Here is a 24,208-nt window from a genome sequence, read left to right as displayed (position 1 = left end):
GGTTGCACTTTTTAATGTATGCACTCAATATCTCTTTGGGCCCTGTTTGAAGGAAAATAAGCTCAAAGTTGTCTTGTGATATTGTTGGCTGCTAGTGAAGTGATGGAGGAATGCTTTACAAAAATCCCTGAAACAACAAATGGACTCAACCGGGAGCTAGTTGAACCATCTCTGCGCCAAGCGAGAGAGTATGGTAAGGAACACTCAGCATTTAACTCTGTTTGTTTATTGGTGGAGGATGACTGTGTTTTTTAATTTGAGGAGATGATTTTCGAAGTTGGTCATTCCTCCATATTCTCTGGTCGTCAAATGTCGGAAATGGCTCAGCAACTTGTCCTCCAATATTTCGTGGGAGAATTATATGCTAACCTGCTGGGGGAAACTGTTAACCATCAGAGCCTTCCCCTTCCGAATGTCCCAAGCAGGCGCATTTTCAGAAGACGAACCTTGAGGTCTCTCCGCTCGGTCCATCTCTTTGAACGGTGTGCAAAACAATGCTCGGTGATATGCGATCGACAACGAGGGCACGAGCGAGGAGCTGGTCGGATGTGTGGGTGCTTGCTTGAAGCTAGTCAGGGGAGGACGAATCGGCTAGCACCCAGTCTGGCCTTCCACTTAGATTCTGCACTCGGCTTGAGGGCCAGTCATAGATACAATAGGTTCATTGAGTAAAGGACATTTGGTCACTATTTGTTATTGTTGTACTAATCTCTGCGCTCGGGCGATTATCAATAGTTCTAAATCTTCTTGTGATAAAGTTATTGTAGTGAGTTGTCCAGTCTCGTCCATCTTCTCATTTCAAATGCAAGAAAAGATTTTCACAAACAGCGCTAAATTTGATTCTGTCTGAAAGAGGGAAAGACGATGCACTGGGCAAGTGGTTCTAGTTGGAAAAAATGACTCCAAGTGGTCCTGTATGTCAAAGGGAACGTTAACAACCAAGTTAAGGAAGGGTCCTCAGCATAAACACTCCGACGCTCAAGTTAGTGATCAATCGAACATTAGGTAGTCAACAGTAATGAACAGTATATGCGTAGTGTTTTCCGTAACATAAGCATATCTGCACCTGTAGGTGGAGACCCCTTTTACAATGTCAATTTTTCTCTCCACACGAATCTTGATGCATTGACAAAAAAAGGATAGACCATAATGATGCTTTGACATCTTTTCCAAAATGGACCCGCAATTTTTACATTTTGTAGGATAGAAACTTCTAGTGTACAACTTGTATAAGTGATATTCCTTTAATTCTATGACAACTGTCGCATAAAATGACAAGAAGGAATGTTGGGTTGTTGGGTTGAGGGACCCTTAATATGCTGAGCTGACAATCCAACCGAGTCCCTTCTATAGTCCGCCTAGATGTCACTTGCAACAGTGACCAAGTTAGATTTAAGGAATGTTATCGGGGACTCAATCTTCGCTTGGCCTCTCTACTTGTGCCAAAGAGAGTGGTCGAACCAAAGTGTCTAGCTTGTCCGATTGGACCATAAGTCCGATCAACTAGATCATTCGGTCGAAATAATCATTTGTGTTATCTTAAGAAGCAAGGAGGACTCAACTCTGAATGATATTTACTTGGTTCGATATTTTATTAATTTTGAGGGACTTAGAATATGACCAAATTAAGCATCCGACCGGACCCAAGATCTGAACAAATGACCACTCAATCAAAATGTCCATTATCCCCTTTTTACTTTTGACCGATGACCCTCTGAACTTGACTCGACTTCCTACATCATTCACCGTATCAGCCTGATTCTTTTCAATTAATGTTCCTTTACGAAATTAAACCGTCGATTACAAAATTGAATAATACATCAGATTGATGATAGCAAAAGTGGAGTGTTACGCGCCTTCAGATGGGATCAGATCCTCTAGTTTATAAAAGTTGGACTAATCTCTAATCCAGTTTTTATATTAATGGAACCGTTAACAGGTGAAAATCATTACCTTCCACCAATCCTCCTATCTTGATCCAAGAACGAATCTGAACAAGGGGATCCGAGGATCCCATCCCCTTCAGGACAGCCCCATTAATTTTGAAAAGTAGATAAATCATATGATATTTATCTTAGCACATCAATTATTAGACATCATCCTATAAAATATTTTTCAAATCTTAGTATTCATATAGATACCAACTAATCCGTGGGGCTAATACGTCTACAACGTATTTGTCAGTGGCTTGTAATTGGCAATCAAATTAAATACGCATGCAATTAATTAATTGGAGGAGGAACATGACATGTCGAAATGGATAGCAGGTGGTTTAGAGAACCTGCCGTTTGACTCCAAATTAATAAATGATGTGATCCAACAGCATTTGCATGTGGCCCAAGGTGGAGTCGTCAGGTCGGCATTATTAAACAACTCCGGAATAATTTTAACAGAAACAACAAACTTGCCATGATGGGCCTGTTGCACGACCTGATGGGCCTTAAAGTCCACTTTATTATGATTAGATATCTAATTCATATTTTTTAGATATTAAATTAAATTATTATTATTTTTTTAAGCGGCCACCACCTTCTCAAACTACCCATGAAAGAAACCAGCCACCTGCATCACTGCTTCTCCGTTCGATGCAAATCGAAGGGCCACGAGGGAGGGACTGGGAGTCAGGGAGGGAACCGACCTGTTTCCTCCAGATCGTGGCCATTCGTAGCGATTCGATGACCACGTAGGCAGGTTTAGCCCACCGGGGCGTGCTTAGCCAATGGTGAATGGTGGTGTTTGTCGTCAAGGGGAGGCGAACGACGCCAATTGATCTCCTCGCAGGGCGACCAAACCCTCGTCGCTCCACCGCCGCTCCTCCTAATCCGCGGCCGGATTCCGCTTCGCGTCGCCTCCATGGAACGTGCGAAGGATCGGTGCTTTGCCTTCGCCTTCTTTCTGCTCTTCGTCGTGTTCCTCGCCGTGGACTCCGCTGGTCCGCCGCCAGGACCCGCGCTCCGCTCTCTTGCCGGATCTCCGAACTTGGTTCTGCCGCTATTCCTCTCCCGCGCGAATTCCACTCGGAGATCCCCCGGGTCGAGGCGCTTTCTTTCCCGGCAGCTTGCCGCCGACGCTCGGATGAGCCTCTACGATGATCTCCTCGCCAACGGGTGCGCGTCGCTCCTTTTTTTCCCTTCTTCGTCCTCTGCGCTTTACTTTTGAGATTTTTTTGGTTCCTTTAAAATTGGTTGAATAATTTCGATTAATTTATCGCGGATCTCTCTATGGAAGATCGAATCGCATTCATACACGAGTCTCTGTTTGATAATTCTTCTTCTTTAGGTATTATACTACGAGGCTCTTTATCGGTTCACCGCCTCAGGAATTTGCTTTGATTGTGGATTCAGGGAGTACGGTCACATACGTTCCTTGCTCCACATGCGAGCAATGTGGGAATCATCAGGTATTTTAACGTCTTGGCGCATCGGGATCTCTTCTCTTCATCGCATGTATTTGTTCCTATATTTATTTGTTCCGATGTTATCCAAGTTAAGGGTTTCTCAAATTCCACTTCCCTTCCATCATTTATTATAGTCTGTAAAGGCATGAATCGATGAGAAAATGAGTGACTTACCAAGTTAAAACTTATTTTATATTAGGACTTCAAACTAATTATAAGTTGAGTCTCAGCTAATGCAATCATCTTAGACAATTTTGCTTATCGTATATACTAAATAATAGGATGTGAGACTACTTCATTTAGATTACCACATCATTGGAATCAACAGTTTACTATTATACCAGACCTGAATTATATGCATGTTCATAATCTGTTGAAACTATGAGAAAATTGGATATATGTGCAAGAATTTACCATGTCCATTTTGTGAAGTTGTTTCCTTTTAAAATGAGTCAACTTATAAAGTTCAAGTCATTAGAAAATTTTTTCTCTGTTATGCAGATCATGCAACAGCATAAGCTAAGGGGTAATGGCTAGTTGAATTTAAAGATTTGTTTATTCTAGATAAATTTAGTAGTCTAGTGGTTATTTACCAAGAATAAATCAAATAGAATCCTTGCCTTGTATTTTCTTGTCTTTCATCTCAATCCTTGAATAGTTTGGAACTATGGCAATGCTTGCAGCTATTTGAGTATTTGGTGATGGTTTTCTTATTGAAAATTGGGTTGTCTTTTCGGAAGTAGGATGCTTCAAAGTTCTGGTGATGAAATGTATCACAGCCTAACTATGCTTGTGGCTATTTGACTATTTGGAGATGGTTTGCTCATGGAAAATTGGAATTTTTTTTAGAAGTATGATGCTTTAAAGTTCTCTAGAAGTAGGATGCTTCAAAGTTCTGGTGGAGAAATGTATCACAATCTGAAAGTATTCTGGCTTTTTTGTAGTAAACTCATATGTTAATACTTAATTCTAGTTCTTTTATCAAGTAAATTCTTCTTTTTGTAGAAACCCTCTTATATGATAAAAAAAAAGGCAGTCCGGTGCACGAAGCTCCCGTTATGCTGGTCCCGGAGAAGGATCCATTGTACGCAGCCTTACCCTACTTTTTGCAAGAGGCTGTTTTCAAAATTCGAACCGTGACTTTTTGGTCACAAAGCAACAACTTTACTGTTGCGCCAAGCTCCCCTTCAAACCCTCTTATATGATACAGATGTTAAATTTTAGGTGTTCCATTCTCCTTCAACAAGTGAACTGAACATTTGCACACCAACTGAATTCCACTTCAGTTAGAATTTTTCATAGATTCTATGCTGTTAGAGTTCCTACCCATGTACTTATAACACATACAGCTGTTGTGCATAATGTTTCCTATTCCAGTTGATCTTTATACTTCAATAAAATACTTTAATAGAGTAGGAAATCTGTTGTTAGTGCACTCTTCCTTTCCTTCATGCAATGGAGTTTATTGTTTTCCTAGCTCATTAACTATATGGTGCAATGGCTGTTTAACCTGGCATTTGTTTGTTACATTTTAAGTTGGTCTACCGTCTATCCTATAGCAGATTTGGTCAATGTTTCTTCTCATTTACATTTTAACTCTTGTTCTGTAGGACCCAAGATTTCAACCTGATTTATCAAGCACATATGAACCCGTAAAATGCAGTGTTGCTTGTACCTGTGACCAGGACCAAAAGCAGTGTACTTATGAGAGACAATATGCTGAAATGAGCTCGAGTAGTGGTGTGCTTGGTGAGGACCTTATATCATTTGGAACAGAAAGTGAACTTAAACCTCAGCGTGCTATTTTTGGGTGTGAAAATTCTGAAACTGGCGATTTATTTAGTCAACGTGCTGATGGCATTATTGGTTTGGGCCGAGGACAGCTCAGTATAATGGACCAGCTTGTTTCAAAGGGTGTTATTGGTGATTCGTTTTCTTTATGCTATGGTGGGATGGATATTGGTGGAGGTGCAATGGTCCTTGGTGAGATAACTCCGCCTACTGACATGGTGTTTTCTCCATCAAATTCTGCTAGAAGGTATGGCATATCTGCATCTATATGAATAAAAAACATTAGAATTTCTCTCCATATACATTTAATACATCTCCCAGATTTTTTTTGATCTCCGGATGGCAACAGTCCATACTACAATATTGAGCTCAAGTCAATAGATGTGGATGGTAGGCTACTGAAACTAGATCCAAGGATATTTGATGGCAAGCATGGCACAGTCTTGGATAGTGGAACCACATATGCATATCTGCCAAAAGAAGCATTTTTGGCATTTAAAGATGCTGTAAGTTTCTTTGTACCTTGCTGTCTTAACATGATTTATTTGCACAAGTAACACCTGAAACTTATCCATGGGTGCCAATTCCAATTGGTTTTGAGATACTTTCAAAAAATAAAACTTCTCTTTCCATGTCACACTAGTAAGCATTTGTTGAAGGTACTGAAGTAGTGACACTAAAATCTAATCCTTAATATTACACAATAGTGAAGGACTTTTCTGAATTACCTGCCCATCAGGATCATCTATTTGTTGATGCAAATATTTTTTTTATTTGAAGAGAATCTATACAACATTTGTATGTATCAAGAACAACATTTGTGTTGCCCCCACGGGTTGGCGCAGTTGGTACCTGCATGGGTGTTTGCTCCAATAGGTCTTGGGGTCAAAATGCCTCGTTGGGTTTGCCCTCCTCCATGCAAAGGGCCGTTACACTAGGGTAAAATGCCCCCCATGATTTACCTACCTGTATCTTGCCGTGGGACCGGCGATACTGGCCGCTTGGGGTGGGCGATATCACCTTTTTCCAACAAGAACATTTTTGTTGAATTGATATTACCTCGCATCTCACAGATCATGAGCAAGTTACATTCTCTTAAACAAATACCTGGACCTGATCCAAATTATAAAGATATTTGCTTTTCTGGCGCTAGAAGGTATCATAGCCATTTTATTTAGAAATTTATTGTGCTTATAAATGTGTGATACAATTAGTTATGCATTATACTCAAGATCTTGTAATTATTTCCAGTGATGTCTCTCAACTGTCAAACATCTTCCCAAAGGTTCATATGGTATTTGGTAATGGAGAAAAGCTATTACTTTCACCAGAGAACTACTTGTTCCGGGTAAGTATGGTAATATATTTATGAAAATATTATCTTCTTAGCATGCCTTGCTGGTTAAACCTTTTTCCTGCATTTTTTTGTGTTTTGCCAACCTAATTTTCCTGCACCTTTTTGTTCTGCCAACCAAAAGCACTCCAAGGTTAGCGGTGCTTATTGCTTGGGAGTCTTTCAGAATGGAAAAGACCGGACGACACTTTTAGGGGGTACGGCAATTGTTTTCCTAAGAATAACACTTGCTTTTGTTAGCTTCATTCCTCTTCCAATGTAATCAGAATTACTTCTATACTAGTAATAACATCTCATATTTAAACTTCCTATATCTTCCAATGTAATCAGAATTACTTCTATACTAGTAATAACATCTCATATCTAAACTTCCTCTATCTTGTTCCTGTTGCAGGCATTATTGTTAGGAATACATTGGTCACTTATGACCGTCAGAATGAGAAAATTGGATTTTGGAAAACCAACTGCTCTGAATTATGGGAGAGATTACATATGGGAGGAGCCTCATCACCGACACCTTTAGAGTCAGCAACTTCCACCATATCTGACTCACCTGCTCCTTCTCCTGCTGTTTTACCAGGTAATAAAGCTATCTGCTTATGATTATTTTTTGTTTACATTTATTTTAAGATCTAGGTAAATTACTAGCTTTATAATTGACATCAAATATTTTCAATACAGATTTAACATTGTAAATCTAGTCGATTATGTCCATGTTTGAGCATATTCTATCAGAAAAAAGTACTTAATGATGCAAGTAACTAACATGGGTTTCTCTTGATTTTTCACTCCACTCAGATCACTTCGAAATTGGGCTTATAACCTTTGATATGTCTCTGAACATTACATATGCTGAACTATTGCCCCACAAAAAAGAACTAGCAGTGCTAATTGCGCATGAATTGGGGGTGAATACAAATCAGGTAAGAACAAACTTTTAATTGATATCTTAAATGGTGATATTGCCTGTACAAGTTTAGGGCACAAGTTGACAATTTAGTCTAGTAGACTAAACTACTACTTGATTTTGGTGACTGAAGACTTGATGTTGCCATAGTCGTCTAGAATTGGGTTTTGCTAGATATTATTATACTTAATTCCCTATATCAGCTGATGCAATAATTTATATGTTTGCAGGTTCATTTGATAAATATTACAAGTGAGGGAAACACTTCCAGAGTAAGGTGGGAAATTATTCCAGATGGGTCTTCCAGTTACTTTTCTAGTTCAACAGCCATGGTAACCCTTCTCTTTAGAAACTTTTGGGAGGTTTCCATGTTGTAACACCTCTGACTTGGGCTACTAAATTGCAGACCATTATATCCCGGTTAACTGAGCATCAAGTTCACCTTCCTGAAAATTTTGGAAGTTATCAGTTGGTTGAATGGAATATTGTGCCTCCTTCAAGAAGGTAATGAAATTTCTGGTTAGTTGGATTTTCTATTGTTTTTGTTTCCTTTTTGTTTTCAAGTATACAAGAAAATTGAAAGGCCTTATGGGAGGTGAACTTTTCCGCTTACAAATTCTTGGCCAGGTTCTTGTTGTTTTTATGGGCAAAACATTGACTGTCAAATATTGTAATATCCATTTGTAAATATGATAGAAATAACTTTCCTTCAGAATACTTTGCCTTTTGACTAGGTCATTATGTCACTGTCCATGATACCAAGTGATCCAATTAAGGATACATTTTTAAGATTTGGCACGGTTGTTAAATTTTGTAGGTTTACCACCCGATCCCATGATTCTCACTGGAGGATTAGGATTCCCTTGTTAGTTTTCATGCAATGCAGGATTCCACAATTGTCATCCACTTCCATTATTAATTCCCTAATCACCTTCAGTAGGCTGCATCAAGTAATCCAAGAAAAATGAAGAAATAGGATATCAGAAATGTAATTAGGTGCATTTGCTGCAATTTTAATTGATTGATTGATGGTTAACATGCCATAAATGGGTTTTTGTGTTATTTGACCATACAATGCCTAAAGCAATACAATCATCTCTGATTGAATTTCTTTGATCAAGTCTTAAATGTCTGACTCTCCAAAGACTTTGATCTGTTCTATGGTTCACCTTTATTCTCTCTTCCAGACAGTTTGGATTGGTGGAGAACTTTTATCTATTTTGAACATCCGCTGAAGATTTTATTCCATTATCCCTAACTCATGGTTCTACACTGCAGAACATGGTGGGGAAAGCATGCAGTGGCAATTGTTGTAGGAATATCACTTGTAATTTTGCTCAGTTTCTCGACCCTCTTGGTGTGGTACTTCTGGAGACAGAGCAAAGGGTTCAGTACATACAGGCCTGTTGATGCACCTGTTCCTGAACAAGAATTGCAACCATTGTAATGCATGCAGTTTGATCCAACCCATCTCTATGCCATCCTTAGCTCACACGTTATAGTAACAAATGAGAGCAGGTTGATTGCCATGCAGGTGTTTCAAAAGATACTGCAGCGACATCAACAATCTGCGTTTATCTTATGTTTTAAGAGGATGAAGTACATAAATAAGGGCCCATCATAGTCTCTAACCGACATTTTTTCTGTCAAGAAATGTAAGCTCACTCAACAACTCAGCATAAAGTGAACTAGAGCAGATTACTCTATAGGCAGGTTATCTCTAGATACAGCGGTTTGTTTTGCTTGTATGATTGAAGAATCGTAATCAACATTTACGTTGTCCTATTCTTATGTATCTCACTTGGAAGGAACACACACTTTGCCATAGACCTCTTATTGGAATGCTCGACTTTTTGTCAGTCATTGACCATTTTATGATTCTCATTCTGTGCCCATGACTTCTATTCAACCTACTATCACATGTTGCAGGGACCTAACTGAACCAAGCATGGAAAGAGGCTGATCATCACTTGTGTATGCAAGCCACATTAGTGAATTCATCAACCTCAACCTTTACTTGCTCGTCCGATAAAAATGATTGTAGGCTTTACTTTTACGAAAACAAAGTGAAGAATATCTACGGGGTTTTGACTCACTGTTTAGAATCAATGAATTGATTTATATGGGTTTTTTAAGTAATTTAAGTATCTAGGTTTTTAAACCAATAATTTTGAAGATGATCCATCCAGTCCACAGAAATTTTCCACGGGGCAAATATGGATTGTTCATTAACCTTGGTCGAATCTATCACATGCATTGTTCATTATTCTCCACCAACTCGATGCCAATTGCTAAAATGCATGCATCAAAGTGCGGCAGAGGATACGTCTCCATCTATGCAATCACTTTCTTTCTGCATGGTTAGTCTCCAAAGAAGGGAATAGACAACAAGCATAAAGGATAAATTGAGTGAGTCAAATAGACAACAGTTGGTAAACAATAGGGTATGCATGGAACCATTTATATGTGCTATGGTAGGGACAGAAGAATAAAATTATAATTCTCCAATTTATATTACATTTTTAATGGGATAATTAATAAAGCCTAACCATTGAAGAAAATATAAGAAAAAAATTAATTAAAGAATGTTAATTTGAACCATTGCTCTTGCATTAATTTGAACAATTTCTATAAATCAGCACCACCGTCGTGTTGATTTTTATATCGACATCAAAATAATGATATTAGTTTGATGGTGTCAGCACTATCTTGTGTTGGTTTATAAAATAATACCAAGGTGGATGACGTTAGTTTGGTGGTGTCAACACCACCAGTACCAATGAATTTTTATAAACCAGCACTGCAATTCAGCACTGCAATTAAAGGAGAGAGAAGACAATTATATGTATATGAAAGAGATTAAAAAGATTGATTTTGACCGTGTCAACATCGGATGTTGTGTGTTTATATATATATATATATACAAGTCAATGCGTAGCTCGCTCGATAAAGGATTTGTTGGTACCTCAAGGTTATTTTGATGTGATCAAATAAGTTAAGTTAGATTCTGTTATATTTAACCCTGTGTCTAAGTATGTAGGAACTTAGGAGCACAGGAAGTCGAGCAAAAGACGTATCTATCGAGAAGGACGGTATGGGAGAGAGAGTCGACGGGCTCAGTACGTCTGAGGGACAAGGTGTTGCGGAAGAGTACACCGGCGGACGAGAAGGGAGCGTGCGATGTTTCCGAGGGACGAGAAACCAAAGCGGAAGATTGCTCGAGGAGCAAAAGACGCAGCTAGTGAGAAGGTCGGCACGGGAGAGAGCCGACCAGCTCGGTGCATCCGAGGGATGAAGAGCTGCAGAAGAGTACGCTGGCGGACGAGAAGGAAGCACGCGACGATTCTGAGAGACGAGAAGCCGGAGCGGAAGCTTGCTCGAGGAGAAGGCCGGAAGTTAGGTTTGGGTGAGCCCTATTCTAGATGGCCGAAATCACCCAAGCGAGCCGATTCAGAGCGGAAGACCCAGACCGAAGCAAGCGGAGCCGAACCTAGAGGCCCGGAGAGAAAGTCAACTAAAAGTTTCCTTTTCCCCTTCGAGGTGCCCGGAACTATTCCGGACGCTTGGAGCAGTCCGGGGCGCCCAAAGTAGTCCGGGAGCCCAGAACTCAAGTTTTAGCCATTTCGACGTGGTCTTTGACCGTTGCGTCGGGGATAAGTTTTTATCCCACTCCAAGTGCCTGGAACCCTTCCAGGCACCCCTACCACGGCTATAAATACAACCTTGGTCCCATAAGCTATTAACAACAAGCATTCTTGTAACAACACTTGTACACATCTCAGTTTTTGTTTAGCTTCTTATTTTCTATGCTTTCACTGCTGTAAAGAGGCTTCTCCGTCTAAAGGAGAAACTAGTGCTACTTTATTTCTTGGATTAGCAACCTCCTCGGTTGTAATCAAGTAAAACCTCTGAGCCTTTCTTTTCAGTTTATTTATTATTTAATGCAAGTGTTCTTTAATTAAGTTATTTGTCCAAGAAAGATTCTTTTGTTTGATTTTGTGCAGGGGTTGTTCAACCTCTCCTTCTAGCCGGTCGCCAACAGTCCTACAAGTGGTATCAGAGCAAGGACGCCTCAGAAGGACTAATTGTCGACTGAAGCAACGAGATGACCGGAGCTAACATCTACCCACCAACGTTCAAGGGGGAGTTCACATTTTGGAAGTAACGAATGGAGGTATTTCTTAAAACAGAGTTTAATATTTTATTAATAATGAAATATGATTATAAAGCATAAAAGAAAACAAACGGAGAAGAAATTGAAAATTATCTCTGGACCAAAAAGTAGTGTGACTACTTTACATCAAACGGTAAGGCTGAATATCATTTAATAAGAGTACTACTGGTGGAGGATCTCAACAGAATCGGCAACTACCAAAATATAAAAAAACTTTGGAAAAAGTTCTTGAAACTCTACGAAAAACCAATTGAAGTTGAATCTAACTCCTCGATGGACACCGAGTCGTCGTCAGAAGAATCCGACACCGAGAAAATTGTCAGGACAACCCTGATAGTCGAATTCCTTCCTGAGGGCACAGAAAACTCATCCCAGATGAGCATCGATGAAGGAGGAGAGTCTTCGGAGGAAAGCAGCTCTATAGGGGGAGCATCAGAAATCGACAAGGTAAGTTAGGTACGATCTCTACCTCCTGACTAATTGTTTAATTTAATATTGTCAAAAGATTCTTATAAATCAGTAATGGAAAATAGAAAATTGTTAACAGAGAATAATGAATTAAAAAGAACTCTAGCAACAACTTGTCGATTAGAGGATTTCAATAAACTAAAAACAGAAAATGTAATGTTAAAGGAACATATACAAACTCTAAAAATTTCTGCATGTTCAAAATTCTCCTTCGAATTTTAGAAATGATTATAGACTAAAATGGAAATTTAAATATCGCAATAGGAAAATGAGAAAATTAACAAAAAGTTAAAAATTTTCTTATTAATCATGTAGAAAGGAATCTATTTTGGATTCCAAAATCATGCTTGAATTTTTTTATTCAATTATTTTTAAAAAAAAATCCTCTTGAGTTTTAACTTGTGTTCAAAATAAATTGAATTCCAATTTTTTAGAAAGAAAAATTCAATATTCATCTTAAGATATAATCTCAATTTTTTCATATGGTTTGATCTCTTTAAATATTTAATTATTCTGCAAGAGTTATCCTTGCTAACGAAGAAAATTTTTTTGAAAATTTTTAAACACTATTTTTTAAAGAATTTTTGAAATTATAAATCATGAAAATGTATTTTCTTCTGTCAAAATACATGCTTTATTATATTTTTCAGAAAATATTTCAAGATTTTCAAAATTGTTTTTAAGACTTTCACTTTCAATTTGTTTTAAGTATTCTCTTAAGACTTGTGTTTAAGATTTACCAAATTTTTTAAGTCATTTTTGTAACTTCAAAATTTTGTTTGTTAAATGACTTAAAATTTTTTAAAAATTATCCTTAGACTTTTTATTGGTACCCCATTTTTTATATGATCAAAGAGGGAGAAGGAAAGATTAAGTATAGGGGGAGGCAGTAATTTTTAAATTTCACTTTTTTGCACTTTAATTGTAAAATTATTACTTTTATTTTATATTGGTTTACCCTAACTTAACTTGGGTTGCTCACATCAAAAAGGGGGAGATTGTTGGTACCCCAAGGTTGTTTTGATGTTATCAAACAAGTTAAGTTAGGTCTTGTTTTGTTTAATCCTGTGTCTAAGTGTGCAGGAACTTAGGAGTACAGGAAGTCGAGCAAAAGACGCAGTTAGTGAGAAGGACGGCACAGGAGAGAGAGCCGACGGGCTCAGTGCGTTTGAGGGGCGAGGTATTGCGGAAAAGTACACCGGCGGACGAGAAGGGAGCATGCGGTGTTTCCGAGGGACGAGAAGTCGAAGAGAAAGATTGCTCGAGGAGCAAAAGACGTAGCTAGCGAGATGGTCAGCACGGGAGAGAGTCGATGGGATCGGTGCGCCCAAAGGACGAAGAGCTGCGGAAGAGTACGCTGGCGGATGAGAAGGAAGCACGCGACGATTCTAAGAGACGAGAAACCGGAGCGAAAGCTTGCTCGAGGAGAAGGTCGGAAGTTGGGTTCGAATGATCCCTATTCCGAATGGTCGGAATCACCCAAGCGAACAGAGCCTGAGCCAAAGACTCAGATCGAAGCAAACGGAGCCGAAGCTGGAGACCCGGAGAGAAAGTCAACAAAAAGTTGACTTTTCCCTTTCGGGCGCCCGGAACGATTTCGGCCGTTCAGAACCCAAGTTTTAGCCATTTCGACGTGATCTTTGACCGTTCCATCGGGGATAAGTTTATATCCCACTCCAGGTGCCTGGAACCCTTCCAGGCGTCCCGACCAAGGTTATAAATATAGCATTGATCTTAGAAGCTATTAACAACAAGTATTCTTGCAACAACACTTGTACACATCTTATTTTTTGTTTAGCTTCTTACTCTCTATGCTTTCACTGTTGTAAAGAGGCTTCTCCGCCTAAAGGAGAAACTAATACTACTCTATTCCTTGGATTAACAACCTCCCCGATTGTAATCAAGTAAAACCTCTGAGTCTCTGTTTTTCAGTTTATTTATTATTTAATGTCAGTGTTCTTTAATTAAGTTATTTGTCGGAGAAAAATTCTTTTGTTTGATTTTATGCAGAGATTATTCAACCCCCTTTCTACTTGATCGTCAACCGTCTTACGGGACTGAATTTGCGATTCAATTTGTTTGAGTTTTGGCCCGGTTCATCAGTACAGGACCGGCGGCTTGCTTAACCACGCACCCCAAACGAGGTTTCCAGGTACAAGAAAGCTTTAATTCCATCGAACCGAGTGACCCACGAATTTATGGTGTACTGAACCAACCTGCCGTAGCGGCCAGGGTTTGTAGTTTGACTGATCTGAATCCGGTCCCAATTCCTCAAAATATAAGATTCTAAATTATTATTAAAAGACTGTTTTCTTAACTCAAAACTATGATTTTTCAATTTTTAAACGAGTTAACTAAACTTAGTGAACCACTGGCGCTGGCTGCTGCTCAGGCTCTCCTGCATTTCCCTTTTCCCTTTTAAATTTGATCTCCTTCACTAAAAGATTAAAAAATATAATTCCCATGTAACATCGATCGAAGGGCATGATCACGACAAATCAGTGAAAGGAACTGATTGGATTGGCCACCCAGACGACACGTAGGACTCACTCCGAGTGGTGGGGCCTCCAATTACACACATCTTATCCATGCATGCCTGCATGCATGTTCCGGTTGTCACACCACACGTGCAACCCACATGCATGGATCTTCCATAGATTTGCATACATACGGTCATTCATTTATTTATATTATGAGATGAGATAAAATTAAGGACGCACTAAAATTAAAAAATAACCATCATTATAATGTTGTATTTTAAAAATTAACATAGCTTTAGTGTTATAAAAATTTTAAAATCAACGTGACTGTCATGTATATTTTCAAAATTAACATTATGCTGTATTTAAATTATGGGGATTTTTTATCCTAGACATTTAATGAAATATTGTGGGTATTAATTGGAAATTCATCTCAAAATCTATATAAATCAACTGCGTTAATATGTAAAGACGAATATGACATAATAAGGATCGATGGAAAGGATAAAAATAGGAAGTTATTATTATTACTATTTTTAGGTGCGGCGCTGCAGTCTTTCAGTCCAAAATCCAAATTATCAGTAATTGCTTTTACATCCTCAAGAAAATATATTTTAGAATTCAGGGTCTGCTTGATCATACCATGTTAAAGAGGACCTTCGGTACGCGGGGAACGAAGACGGACGCCGCCGACAATGGAGAAGAAACAGGGATTCTACTCGGTGCTGGAGGAGTTGGTGGTTCGGGGCCTATCGCCGGCGAGGCCGCGGCCGAAGAGTCCGTCGGAGAGGAGACAGTACTCCGCGTCCGCCACTCTGCGCTTCATCCCGCGGCGGTGGCAGGGGCACGGCCTGCGGCAGCCGGTGGAGCAGCAGTGGCCGGAGTTACAGCTGATTGGGCGATCGGCGGGCTTTCGGCCCGGAAGGGAGGTCCTCGCGCCGCTCGCGGAGGGCCCCCAAAGCGAGGAGCCGGAGGGCGTCGGTGGCTCGAGGAGGGAAGGGTGGGGACATTGGTTCTGGGGCCATCTAGCCCGGCATCCCTCTGTTGCGTCCTCGGTCTCCGCTACGTCGTTCCGCTGCTCCGACCTCCGCCTACTTCTAGGAGTCATGGCGGCGCCGCTCGCCCCTGTTCATGTCAACGCTGGCGATCCGCTCCCCCACCTCCGCATCAAAGATACTCCCATTGTAAGCCTCGATCTCGGCCTCTCTGAAGCGCCGTTAATTTTACCGGTCTCGTCGCTTTGTTCCTCTGTTTTAGAGCAAAAGCTCCAATTTTGCGTTTGTGTTTGCTTAATGATCGAATTTTTATGCATTTTTTTTTTTGCGTTTGTGTTTCCTCAGGAAGCAACGTCGGCGCAGTACATCCTGCAGCAGTACGCGGCCTCCACCGGCGGCGTCAAGTTGCAGAGCTCCATCAGGAACGCTTACGCCATGGGCAAGGTGCGGATGGTGGCGTCAGAGTTCGAAACAGCCACCAAAGTGGTGAAGAAAGGCGGCGCTTCGATCCGCGCGATCGAGTCCGGCGGCTTCGTCCTCTGGCAGATGGCCCCCGAAATGTGGTACGTCGAGCTCGCCGTCGGCGGAAGCAACGTCCACGCCGGCTCCAACGGCAAGCTCGTTTGGCGGCACACCCCCTGGCTCGGCTCCCACGCCGCCAAGGGCCCCGTCCGCCCCCTCCGGCGTGCCCTCCAGGGGCTCGATCCACTGACCACGGCGAGCATGTTCGCCGGCGCACGTTGCATCGGCGAGAGAAATATCAACGGGGAGGATTTCTTCGTGCTCAAGCGCTGCGCGGATCCACAAACTCTGAAAGCCCGGAGCGACGGCCCCGCCGAGATCATCCGCCACGTCCTCTTCGGCTACTTCAGCCAGCGAACGGGCCTCCTGGTCCACATCAAAGATTCCCATCTCACGCGCATCCAATCCAACGCCGGTGGCGACGCCGTCTACTGGGAGACCACCATGGATTCTTTCCTCCACGACTATCGCCCTGTGGAAGGCATAATGGTCGCGCACTCCGGCCGATCGGTGGTCACTCTGTACAGGTTCGGCGAGACGGCGATGAGCCACACCAAGATCAGGATGGAGGAAGCCTGGACCATCGACGAGGTGGCATTCAACGTCGCCGGCCTGTCGGCGGACTGCTTCATCCCTCCGGCAGACATAAGGCGCGGTTCCATAAGCGAAACCCGCGAGTTTCCCCATTGCGAGAGGAGCAAAGCAGCAAGCAACCGCGCGAAGGTGGCGGCGTCGGATAAACACCGACGCGCAAGCGACGCAATCGTTTGGAGGGTCGAGGTTTAGCATTCAGTAGTGCAACAAATTAAAAACTGGATTAATTGTTCCTTCATTCTGCGTGCTAACCACTGTTGTTCATGCACTAATTCCTACTTACGAACTCTAGCATTAACACAGATCTCACTTATTAATTAGCTACTAATTTGATCTGCTATATGTTTAATTGGCGCATGTTGACGAAGAAGGTGACGCCATGGAAGAAGAAGAAGAAGCCAGTTGAATCTTTACTCGTCCTCTTCCTTGGTGGCATCGTCTGCTTCGGATCACACTCTATATAATTTTTTTTTAAAAAAAAAACAAATGGTAAGAATTTATTTGCTGGTTCACACAGATTTCTCACCACCTCCTCTGTTACGTGATAGAAGCTTCTTCGAGTCTTCTTTCGTTGATATTTCTTAATTTTACTTGGTTCTTCCATAAACAAGATCGAGTGCGCATTAGATATCATGAAGATTTCGAGCAACGACAGGAATTTAGTAGGGCCGGTGGCATTCAATTATCATTCGCAATGCTTCCCATCACTCCTACAATTGTGGGAACCCAAGTGATGATGCATGCTTTGATATTGCCAGGCCTGTTGTCTTCAATCATCGAGCTATTGTGTTGAAAGCTAAATATGATTTACTATTTAATATATAATCTAATAAAAATAAGCAATAAAATTATAATGTAATTACTTTAAATAATAATTTGATATTGTTAATTTCATAACAAAATTTGATATTATTGATGCTCTATTTGGTTAATTCTATTATTTATCACTATTGTGTATGTTATTTATCACTATTGTCTATGATTTCTTTCGTTGTATAGACTCACTCTATTTGACTAATGATCTCTCATAAATTGACAGTGAGCCTATACAACAAAATTCGATTAGAGTTTAGTCACAGAGTTTAGTCAGTAACACAACATTTAGCTAAAATTTTGAGTGCAGAATAGCTCTTCGAGGGAGAGTTTGATAGCCGAAACAACTACAATTACTTGTAGAAACATCTGAAACTCAAAGAATATACATGAAAATTCATCAAACATAAACTTCACCCTAGTCTAAGCTGCTGGAGAATCGCCGGATGATTTCTCATACAGGCGATAAATCAAAGATGATTTGGACATCTGTGGTTCCTTCTCAAGGGCTGCAATCACATCTTTAACAGAGATATTGCGTGCAATTTTTGGATGTGCCAGGGTGCCATTCCTCCCAAATCTCCTCACACCACCTGCAACATCAGATTTTCAAGTAAACGACGAGGACGAATGATGCTACCTCAGGCTTCCATGTAATAGAAACTCTTGCAATGATACAATACGCTGAACTGCAATGAATAATACTAGTAACATTGTTTTATTAGTGTTAGATCAAAAGCAGATCGGAGGCTACTAATTGATCTAACTGAATCTAAATTGCACCATTATATGAGGTAGTGGAGAATACAGACTTGATCAGTATCATTTCTACCCAAACTAAATCTTAGACTGAATCAGTCAAATACAATCCAAGAACAGCATCGAGAGTAACACTTTATAACCTGCTTAGTCTGCAGAATCAATTATAACACTTAAGTACCAAATCAGACGATCCAAAGTCAATCCTCAACGATTATTTAAATCATCCGAATATGAAGTAAATGATTTTGTTCATAGCAAGATCAAATTGATCCACTAATACTTCTATACACTTGGGATTGAACACGAGCATAGAGATATCGTGTTGAATTGGGTAGGAGGCTTACCAGATGTTGGCATGGAAGAGTCTTTCTTTTCAGATTCGTGTATTTCTCTCGAACCTATTCCCAAGTTCAGTGAAGATTTACTGCTTGCACTTTTACCTAGCTGGGAAGCAGACGCCCCATCAAAACCTTCACGTTTTTGACGAGCTCGCTCAGCCATGAGTTGCCACTTTGAAAGCATATCATCTCCGCCAACAGCGGCTCGAGCTGCCACATTAGCAGCTGTTGTTCTTAGTTTATCATCTTCTTCTTTGTTAGCCTGCTCAAACAACAAAGTAATTACAGGGAAAATGAAAATAAAAATATATATATTCAACAGAAGATCAGTGATACCTTAACGGCTTTAGAACGACCATCCTCTTTGTCCTTTTCTGCATCAACTTCTGTATTTCCGTCCATCTGCAATTACATATATTTATAAATTATCATATACTTTGTAGTGTCCATCTCAAGTCACGCATCATGTCAGAAAAGGTAAAAAGGCCATTTTAAGTACTCAAGGAAATAAATGCAGGAAATATCTTCAGATTTGGACAAATTCGGGAAGAAAGTTAGATGCCAGTATTCACATGGAGCAATTCTTGATTCAAATACTTAAGGGTGTATAGAAAGGATAAATCTTACGAGCTTGCTGACAAATAACCTAGTTGTTTACACGTGATGGTCAACCAAATCTTATCCCACTAGATGAGATCGGCTATATGGATCCTTCTATGACATTGTACTCTATCCCCTATTATATCATCATCTATATTTAAATAAATTTTATATTGTTTTATTGTTGTTAACCAAGTCTTTTTGTTTTGTATTCTTCTCTCTCGTTTGATGTGCGTATTTGTCATAGTTTCATATCGTCTAAGTAGGACATTTATTGGCCGTTTAAGTACATATCCGTATCATCTTAAACGTATCTCTCCAAATTTTTCCTTAATAGATGTAACTTCGACTCTTTCTTTAATGCCCTCATTCCTTATTCTGTCCATTTTTGTATGTCCACACACAGTGGCGGATCCAGACAAAATTTTAGAGGGGTGCTCAAAGAAGACATCTTCTATGAGAATTTTTAAAGAGATAACACCAAAAACAAAAAGTTGCATCTTTTGATATACTGTACTCTAACCATGAAATTTTTTTAAATCAAGCAACTTGAAAACTTCTATGCTCTTTACTAAATTATCTTGGGGATAACTATGATCAAATAGTTGACAAGGTCCTCTAATCAAATATTCTCTTCGAATCTGATCTCTAATAAAAACATCAAATTCATTAATTGGTTTGCGTAGCCCTGGGTCACTAACAACATCATCCGAGTTGAATTCAACGCGAGAATATTTTTTCTTACTATTTTCTTCCATAGAATTCTTAGAAGACTCAATACTTCGTTTTAAAAATTTCTCCATAACATATGTCAATTTCTCAAAATTATTAATTTATGCAATCAACATAACAATTAAAGTATTACCAAGAATAAATCATGAAATTAAAAATTAGATGAAATAAGGAACAAGATTCACCTAAAATTGAAGAGATTTTGCTTGTTGTGGAGGATCATCGGCGTCGACAGTGGCAGCGGTGTCGACGGAACAGGCGAACCACGAACAGTAGTGGCGTCACTGGCGTGAGGTGTCGACGAAGTGAAAAGGCGACAAAGATGAGGGCAACGGTTTGAGGAGACCGAAGAGAGAGAAATAATGAGATCTCTTAATGGAGATGGGATCCTCTGTCCCACTTTCTTCATGTCCTCGTGTCCCATTCACTGATCGAACGGATCATATCAGATCATGTCAGATCTCAAGGATGCATGATCTGATGTGGTCCGTCCGATAGTGAATGGGACACGGAGACATAAGGAAAATGGGACAGAGGATCCCATCTCTTTTTAGTGTGATTAGGGTTTTTAGTTTGAAGAAGAAAGAGTTGACTTAGAAAAATGAGGTTTGGCTGTTGAAAAAGTTGTTGGAAAAAGGATCAGGAACGAGAAAGAAAGAAAACAAAAGCCGCTGCCAAAAGTTTGGGAATGAGAAAGAAAGAAAATGGTTGCCGGCTGGAAAAAGTTGTGAATGAGAAAGAAAAGGGAAAAGTGTTTTTAATGACACTTTTGAGAAAAAGTCCATTAAGTTTAAAAAATTAAAACTATACCCTTTATTTGTTAATCATAATTATATTATTATTGTTTGTTTCTAGAAGCAAGGGGGTGCTTCCGCACCCCCTCGCGCCCCCTTGCATCCGCCGTTGTCCACACATCCACCTTAGCATCATCATCTTTGCAACTTTCTGCTCATGTGCTCGAGTCATAGCCCAACATTCAGAGTCATATAATATAGCAAGTCTAACTGTCGTTTTGTAGAACTTTCCTTTAAGTTTTAGAGGTACTTTACGATCACATAAAATACCCAACCCTAACCTCCATTTCAACCATTCTGCTTGTATTCTATATATGTATCTGTAAAAATGATCCTAAATACTTAAAACTCTCAGTTCCAGACAACTCATCATCTCTTATCTTAACAATTATCTCATACGTCTAATATTACTAAACTTAAATTCAATCTATTCTGTCTTTACTCTATTAAGCCTAAAATCTTTCACTTCAAGTGTTTTCCGTCAAGATTTTAATTTAGCATTTACTTCTTCACGTATCTTATCTTTCAAAACAATATCATCTGCAAATAGCATGCACCATGGTATTGTATCTTGAATGTGTTCAGTGAGTTCTCCTTCCATATCCATGGGGCCGACTTTAGGGGGACCGTTAAGGTAGCGGATCTATCTTTGAATGTGTCTAGTGAGTTTGCCCATGATTAGTGTAAAAAGATAGAAACTTAGAGTTGATGTTTGATGTAACCCTATTCTTATTGGAAATACTTCAGTTGATCCGCTTGACATCTTCACTCTAATCATTACATCCTCATACATATCCTTAATTAGTTAAATATATGTTACGCTAAGTTTTTTCTAAGTCAATGAATATCATGTGTAAATCTCGCTTTTGCTCTCGATACTTTTCAATTACTTAAGAAGATGTATAGCTCTATTGTCGACCTTCCATATATGAACCCAAATTGATTTTCGATCACGTGGGCTCCTTCCTTAATCTTTTTCTATTACTCTTTCCCAAAGTTTCATAGTATAACTCATTAGTTTAATACCCCTATAGTTTACACAATTTTGTACGTCTCCTTTGTTCTTATATAAGGGAATTAGAGTACTTACCCTCCATTGATTAGGCATTTTTTTCGTTTTAAATATCATATTAAATAATTTTGTAAGTCATTCAATACCTTATTTCCCTAAACACTTCCATACCTCTATTGGGATATCATTTGGTCCCAAAATAGATTCCTTCCTACTGATTAATCAAAAATTTTCTTGGAATATATTTTCTTAAACACTTTCTAATTTGACCCTTGTGATATCTAAGATGTCACTTAAGTCCTGAATTATTTCTAAAATTTGAAGAAATAAAAGTAGAATATGCAGATTTTTTCAAATTTTATATTTGTTCCTGTAAATTTTTAATTTCTATTTTTAGTTTGTCGAAATCCTCTAATCGACAAGTCATTGCTAGAGTTCCTTTTAATTCATTATTTTCTTTTAATAATTTTTTATTTTATATTTCCAATTTATAAGAATTTTTCGATAACATTTTTATAAACTTAAACAATTTATCAAGAGGTAGAGATTGTACCTGACTTGTGTTGTCAATCTCAGAATCTGATGCTCCCTTGTAGAGCTGATTTTTTTTATGTTCCTCCCCCTTCAACGCTGCTTTCTTCCGAAGACCCTCCCCCTTCATCAATGCTCATATGGGGCGAGCTTTCTGTGTCTTCAGGTATGTATTCGGCTATAAGAGCTGTCCCGGCAATTTCCTAGGTCTCGGATTCTTCTGACGACGACTCGATATCTATCGAGGAGTTGGATTCGCCTTCTTTTGGTTCTTCATAAAGCTTCAATAACTTTTCCCAAAGTTCTTTTGCACTCTTGTATTTGCCAATTCGATCGAGATCCTAAGCACGCAGAACACTTAGAAGGTGGAACTCAGTCTTACCATTTGTCATAAAATCGTTGCGCTACTTCTTAGTCCATCGATACTCCTCTAGTTCTTTTCCTTCTTCGCTTTTGGGCATATCAAAACCATATTTAATAGTTAGTAAAATATTGAAATCGGTTTTAAAATATGCCTCCATTCGACGTCTCCAAAACGCGAACTCCTCGAATATTGGTGGGTGGATGCTAGCTCCGGCCATTTCTTGTGCTTCGATCAATGGTTAGTCCTTCTGAAGCGACCTTACTCTAATACCACTTGTTAGTCCCCTGACAGTCGGCTAGAGGGGGGTTAATAGCCTGAAATCAAAAGAAACGAACAACACCTTCCTCGAACTTAACAACTTTATTAAAATAAACACTTGCATAAAAAGAATTAAGAAATTAATTAAAGAAAGCAGAGGAACATAGAGGTTTACTTGGTTTGCAATAAGAAGATTATTAATCCAAGACGTTGAAAGCCCACTAAAGTCTCCTTCAGGTGGAGAAGCCTCTTACAGCAGTCAAAACACACAATTACAAAGCTAAACTCAAATGGAATTATTTACCGGTGTTGTTTCTAGCTTCTAGGATCAGGTTGTATTTATAGTCGTGATTGGGGCGCCTGAACGTGGATAAAATTTTATCCAGGTTGCAACAGATCGCGACACAATGAGTTTCAATAAACTTTCTGTTCCGAGTGCTCGGACCCAATCCGGACGCCTGGACCGTTAGGGCGCCTGGACTGGGTCTAGGCGCCCGGACTTGGTCTAGGCGCCCGAACCAAAGTCAACCTCTATGTTGACTTTTCGATCCAGGCTCTCACTCCAACTCTGCTCGGTTAGATGATTTCAGCCATCCAGAATAAGGCTCGCCTGAATCAATTTTCTGGCCTTCTCGAGCAACTTTCCGCTCCGGCTTCTCGTCCCTCGGAACTGTCGCGCGCTTCTTTCTTGTTGGCCAGCATACTCCGCTCGCTTGGGTGATTTTGGCCATCCGGAATAGGGCTCACCTGACCCCATTGTCCAACCTTCTCGAGTAACCTTCAGCTCCGACTTCTCATCCCTTGGAACCGCTGAGCGCTTCCTTCTCGTCGGCCAGCGTACTCTTCCGCAGCACCTCGTCCCTCGGACGCACCGAGCTCGTCGACTCTCTCCCGTGTCGTCCTTCTCGCTAGCTGCGTCTTTTGCTCGACTTCTTATGCTCCTAAGCTCCTGCACATTTAGACACAAGAGTTAAACTACAACATGACCTAACTTGACTTGGTTGATCACATCAAAACTACCTCAGGGTACTTACAATAAGGTCATATGCTATCACAAAATCCAATATAATTTTCCCTTCTTCATTTCTTGTTCCAAACCCATAACCCCCATGCACCCTCTCATATTCCTCATTTTTTATTTCGACATGTTCATTTAGATCGCCTCTTATTAAAATCATTTAATTTGGTAGAATGTTTTGTAATACCTCATCTAAGTCGTGCCGAAATCTTGATTTAGTTTCTTCATCAAATCCTACTTAAGGTGAATATATGTTAATTACGTTCGCAGCATCTTTCGCCACTCTTATCTTGAAAGCTATAAT

General features: G+C 39.9%; 3 protein-coding genes across 14 annotated transcripts in view; 2 read left to right on the top strand and 1 right to left on the bottom strand.

The window, feature by feature from the left end:
* The first annotated feature begins 2,699 nt into the window (after positions 1–2,699).
* On the top strand, positions 2,700–9,312 carry LOC121969464 (aspartic proteinase 36-like). Its single transcript, XM_042519592.1, has 12 exons — positions 2,700–3,107; positions 3,280–3,400; positions 5,008–5,435; positions 5,538–5,694; positions 6,262–6,344; positions 6,440–6,536; positions 6,667–6,739; positions 6,937–7,122; positions 7,341–7,465; positions 7,680–7,781; positions 7,856–7,953; positions 8,728–9,312. Exons 1-12 carry the CDS (start codon positions 2,854–2,856, stop codon positions 8,894–8,896), a joined length of 1,893 nt encoding a protein of 630 aa, XP_042375526.1. The 5' UTR covers positions 2,700–2,853; the 3' UTR covers positions 8,897–9,312.
* Positions 9,313–15,230: 5,918 nt separating this feature from the next.
* On the top strand, positions 15,231–17,010 carry LOC121969463. The gene is made up of 2 exons (XM_042519591.1): positions 15,231–15,755; positions 15,912–17,010. Exons 1-2 carry the CDS (start codon positions 15,267–15,269, stop codon positions 16,872–16,874), a joined length of 1,452 nt encoding a protein of 483 aa, XP_042375525.1. The 5' UTR covers positions 15,231–15,266; the 3' UTR covers positions 16,875–17,010.
* A 741-nt stretch (positions 17,011–17,751) lies between these two features.
* The window catches only part of LOC121969462 (transcription initiation factor TFIID subunit 4b-like), a 28,200-nt gene continuing 21,743 nt past the window's right edge, over positions 17,752–24,208 (bottom strand). For 9 of the 12 annotated variants that reach the window (XM_042519576.1, XM_042519585.1, XM_042519587.1 and 6 more), the window contains 3 exons: positions 18,932–18,997; positions 18,602–18,857; positions 17,753–18,088 (listed from right to left, as the gene is read on the bottom strand). In XM_042519576.1, the coding sequence (XP_042375510.1) occupies positions 17,919–18,088; positions 18,602–18,857; positions 18,932–18,997 (492 nt within the window). In that variant the 3' untranslated portion in view covers positions 17,753–17,918. Of the gene's footprint in view, positions 18,089–18,601; positions 18,858–18,931; positions 18,998–24,208 lie in introns of all 12 variants that reach the window. The other 3 variants (XM_042519586.1, XM_042519582.1, XM_042519583.1) reach the window with 1 other exon arrangement.

The sequence above is a fragment of the Zingiber officinale genome, chromosome 4A, assembly GCF_018446385.1.
Source record: "Zingiber officinale cultivar Zhangliang chromosome 4A, Zo_v1.1, whole genome shotgun sequence".
Lineage (NCBI taxonomy): Eukaryota > Viridiplantae > Streptophyta > Magnoliopsida > Zingiberales > Zingiberaceae > Zingiber > Zingiber officinale.
Note: the sequence above shows the minus strand (reverse complement) of the source record. Positions and strands in the feature narration are given on the sequence as shown.

Excerpts from the sequence above, each read along its gene's own strand:
- LOC121969463 (XM_042519591.1), top strand. The coding sequence starts at position 15,267 with ATGGAGAAGAAACAGGGATTCTACTCGGTGCTGGAGGAGTTGGTGGTT. Across the intron at positions 15,756-15,911 it reads GCATCAAAGATACTCCCATT|GAAGCAACGTCGGCGCAGTA; the intron begins GTAAGCCTCGAT and ends GTGTTTCCTCAG.
- LOC121969464 (XM_042519592.1), top strand. The coding sequence starts at position 2,854 with ATGGAACGTGCGAAGGATCGGTGCTTTGCCTTCGCCTTCTTTCTGCTC. Across the intron at positions 3,401-5,007 it reads AGCAATGTGGGAATCATCAG|GACCCAAGATTTCAACCTGA; the intron begins GTATTTTAACGT and ends CTTGTTCTGTAG. Across the intron at positions 5,436-5,537 it reads CCATCAAATTCTGCTAGAAG|TCCATACTACAATATTGAGC; the intron begins GTATGGCATATC and ends GGATGGCAACAG.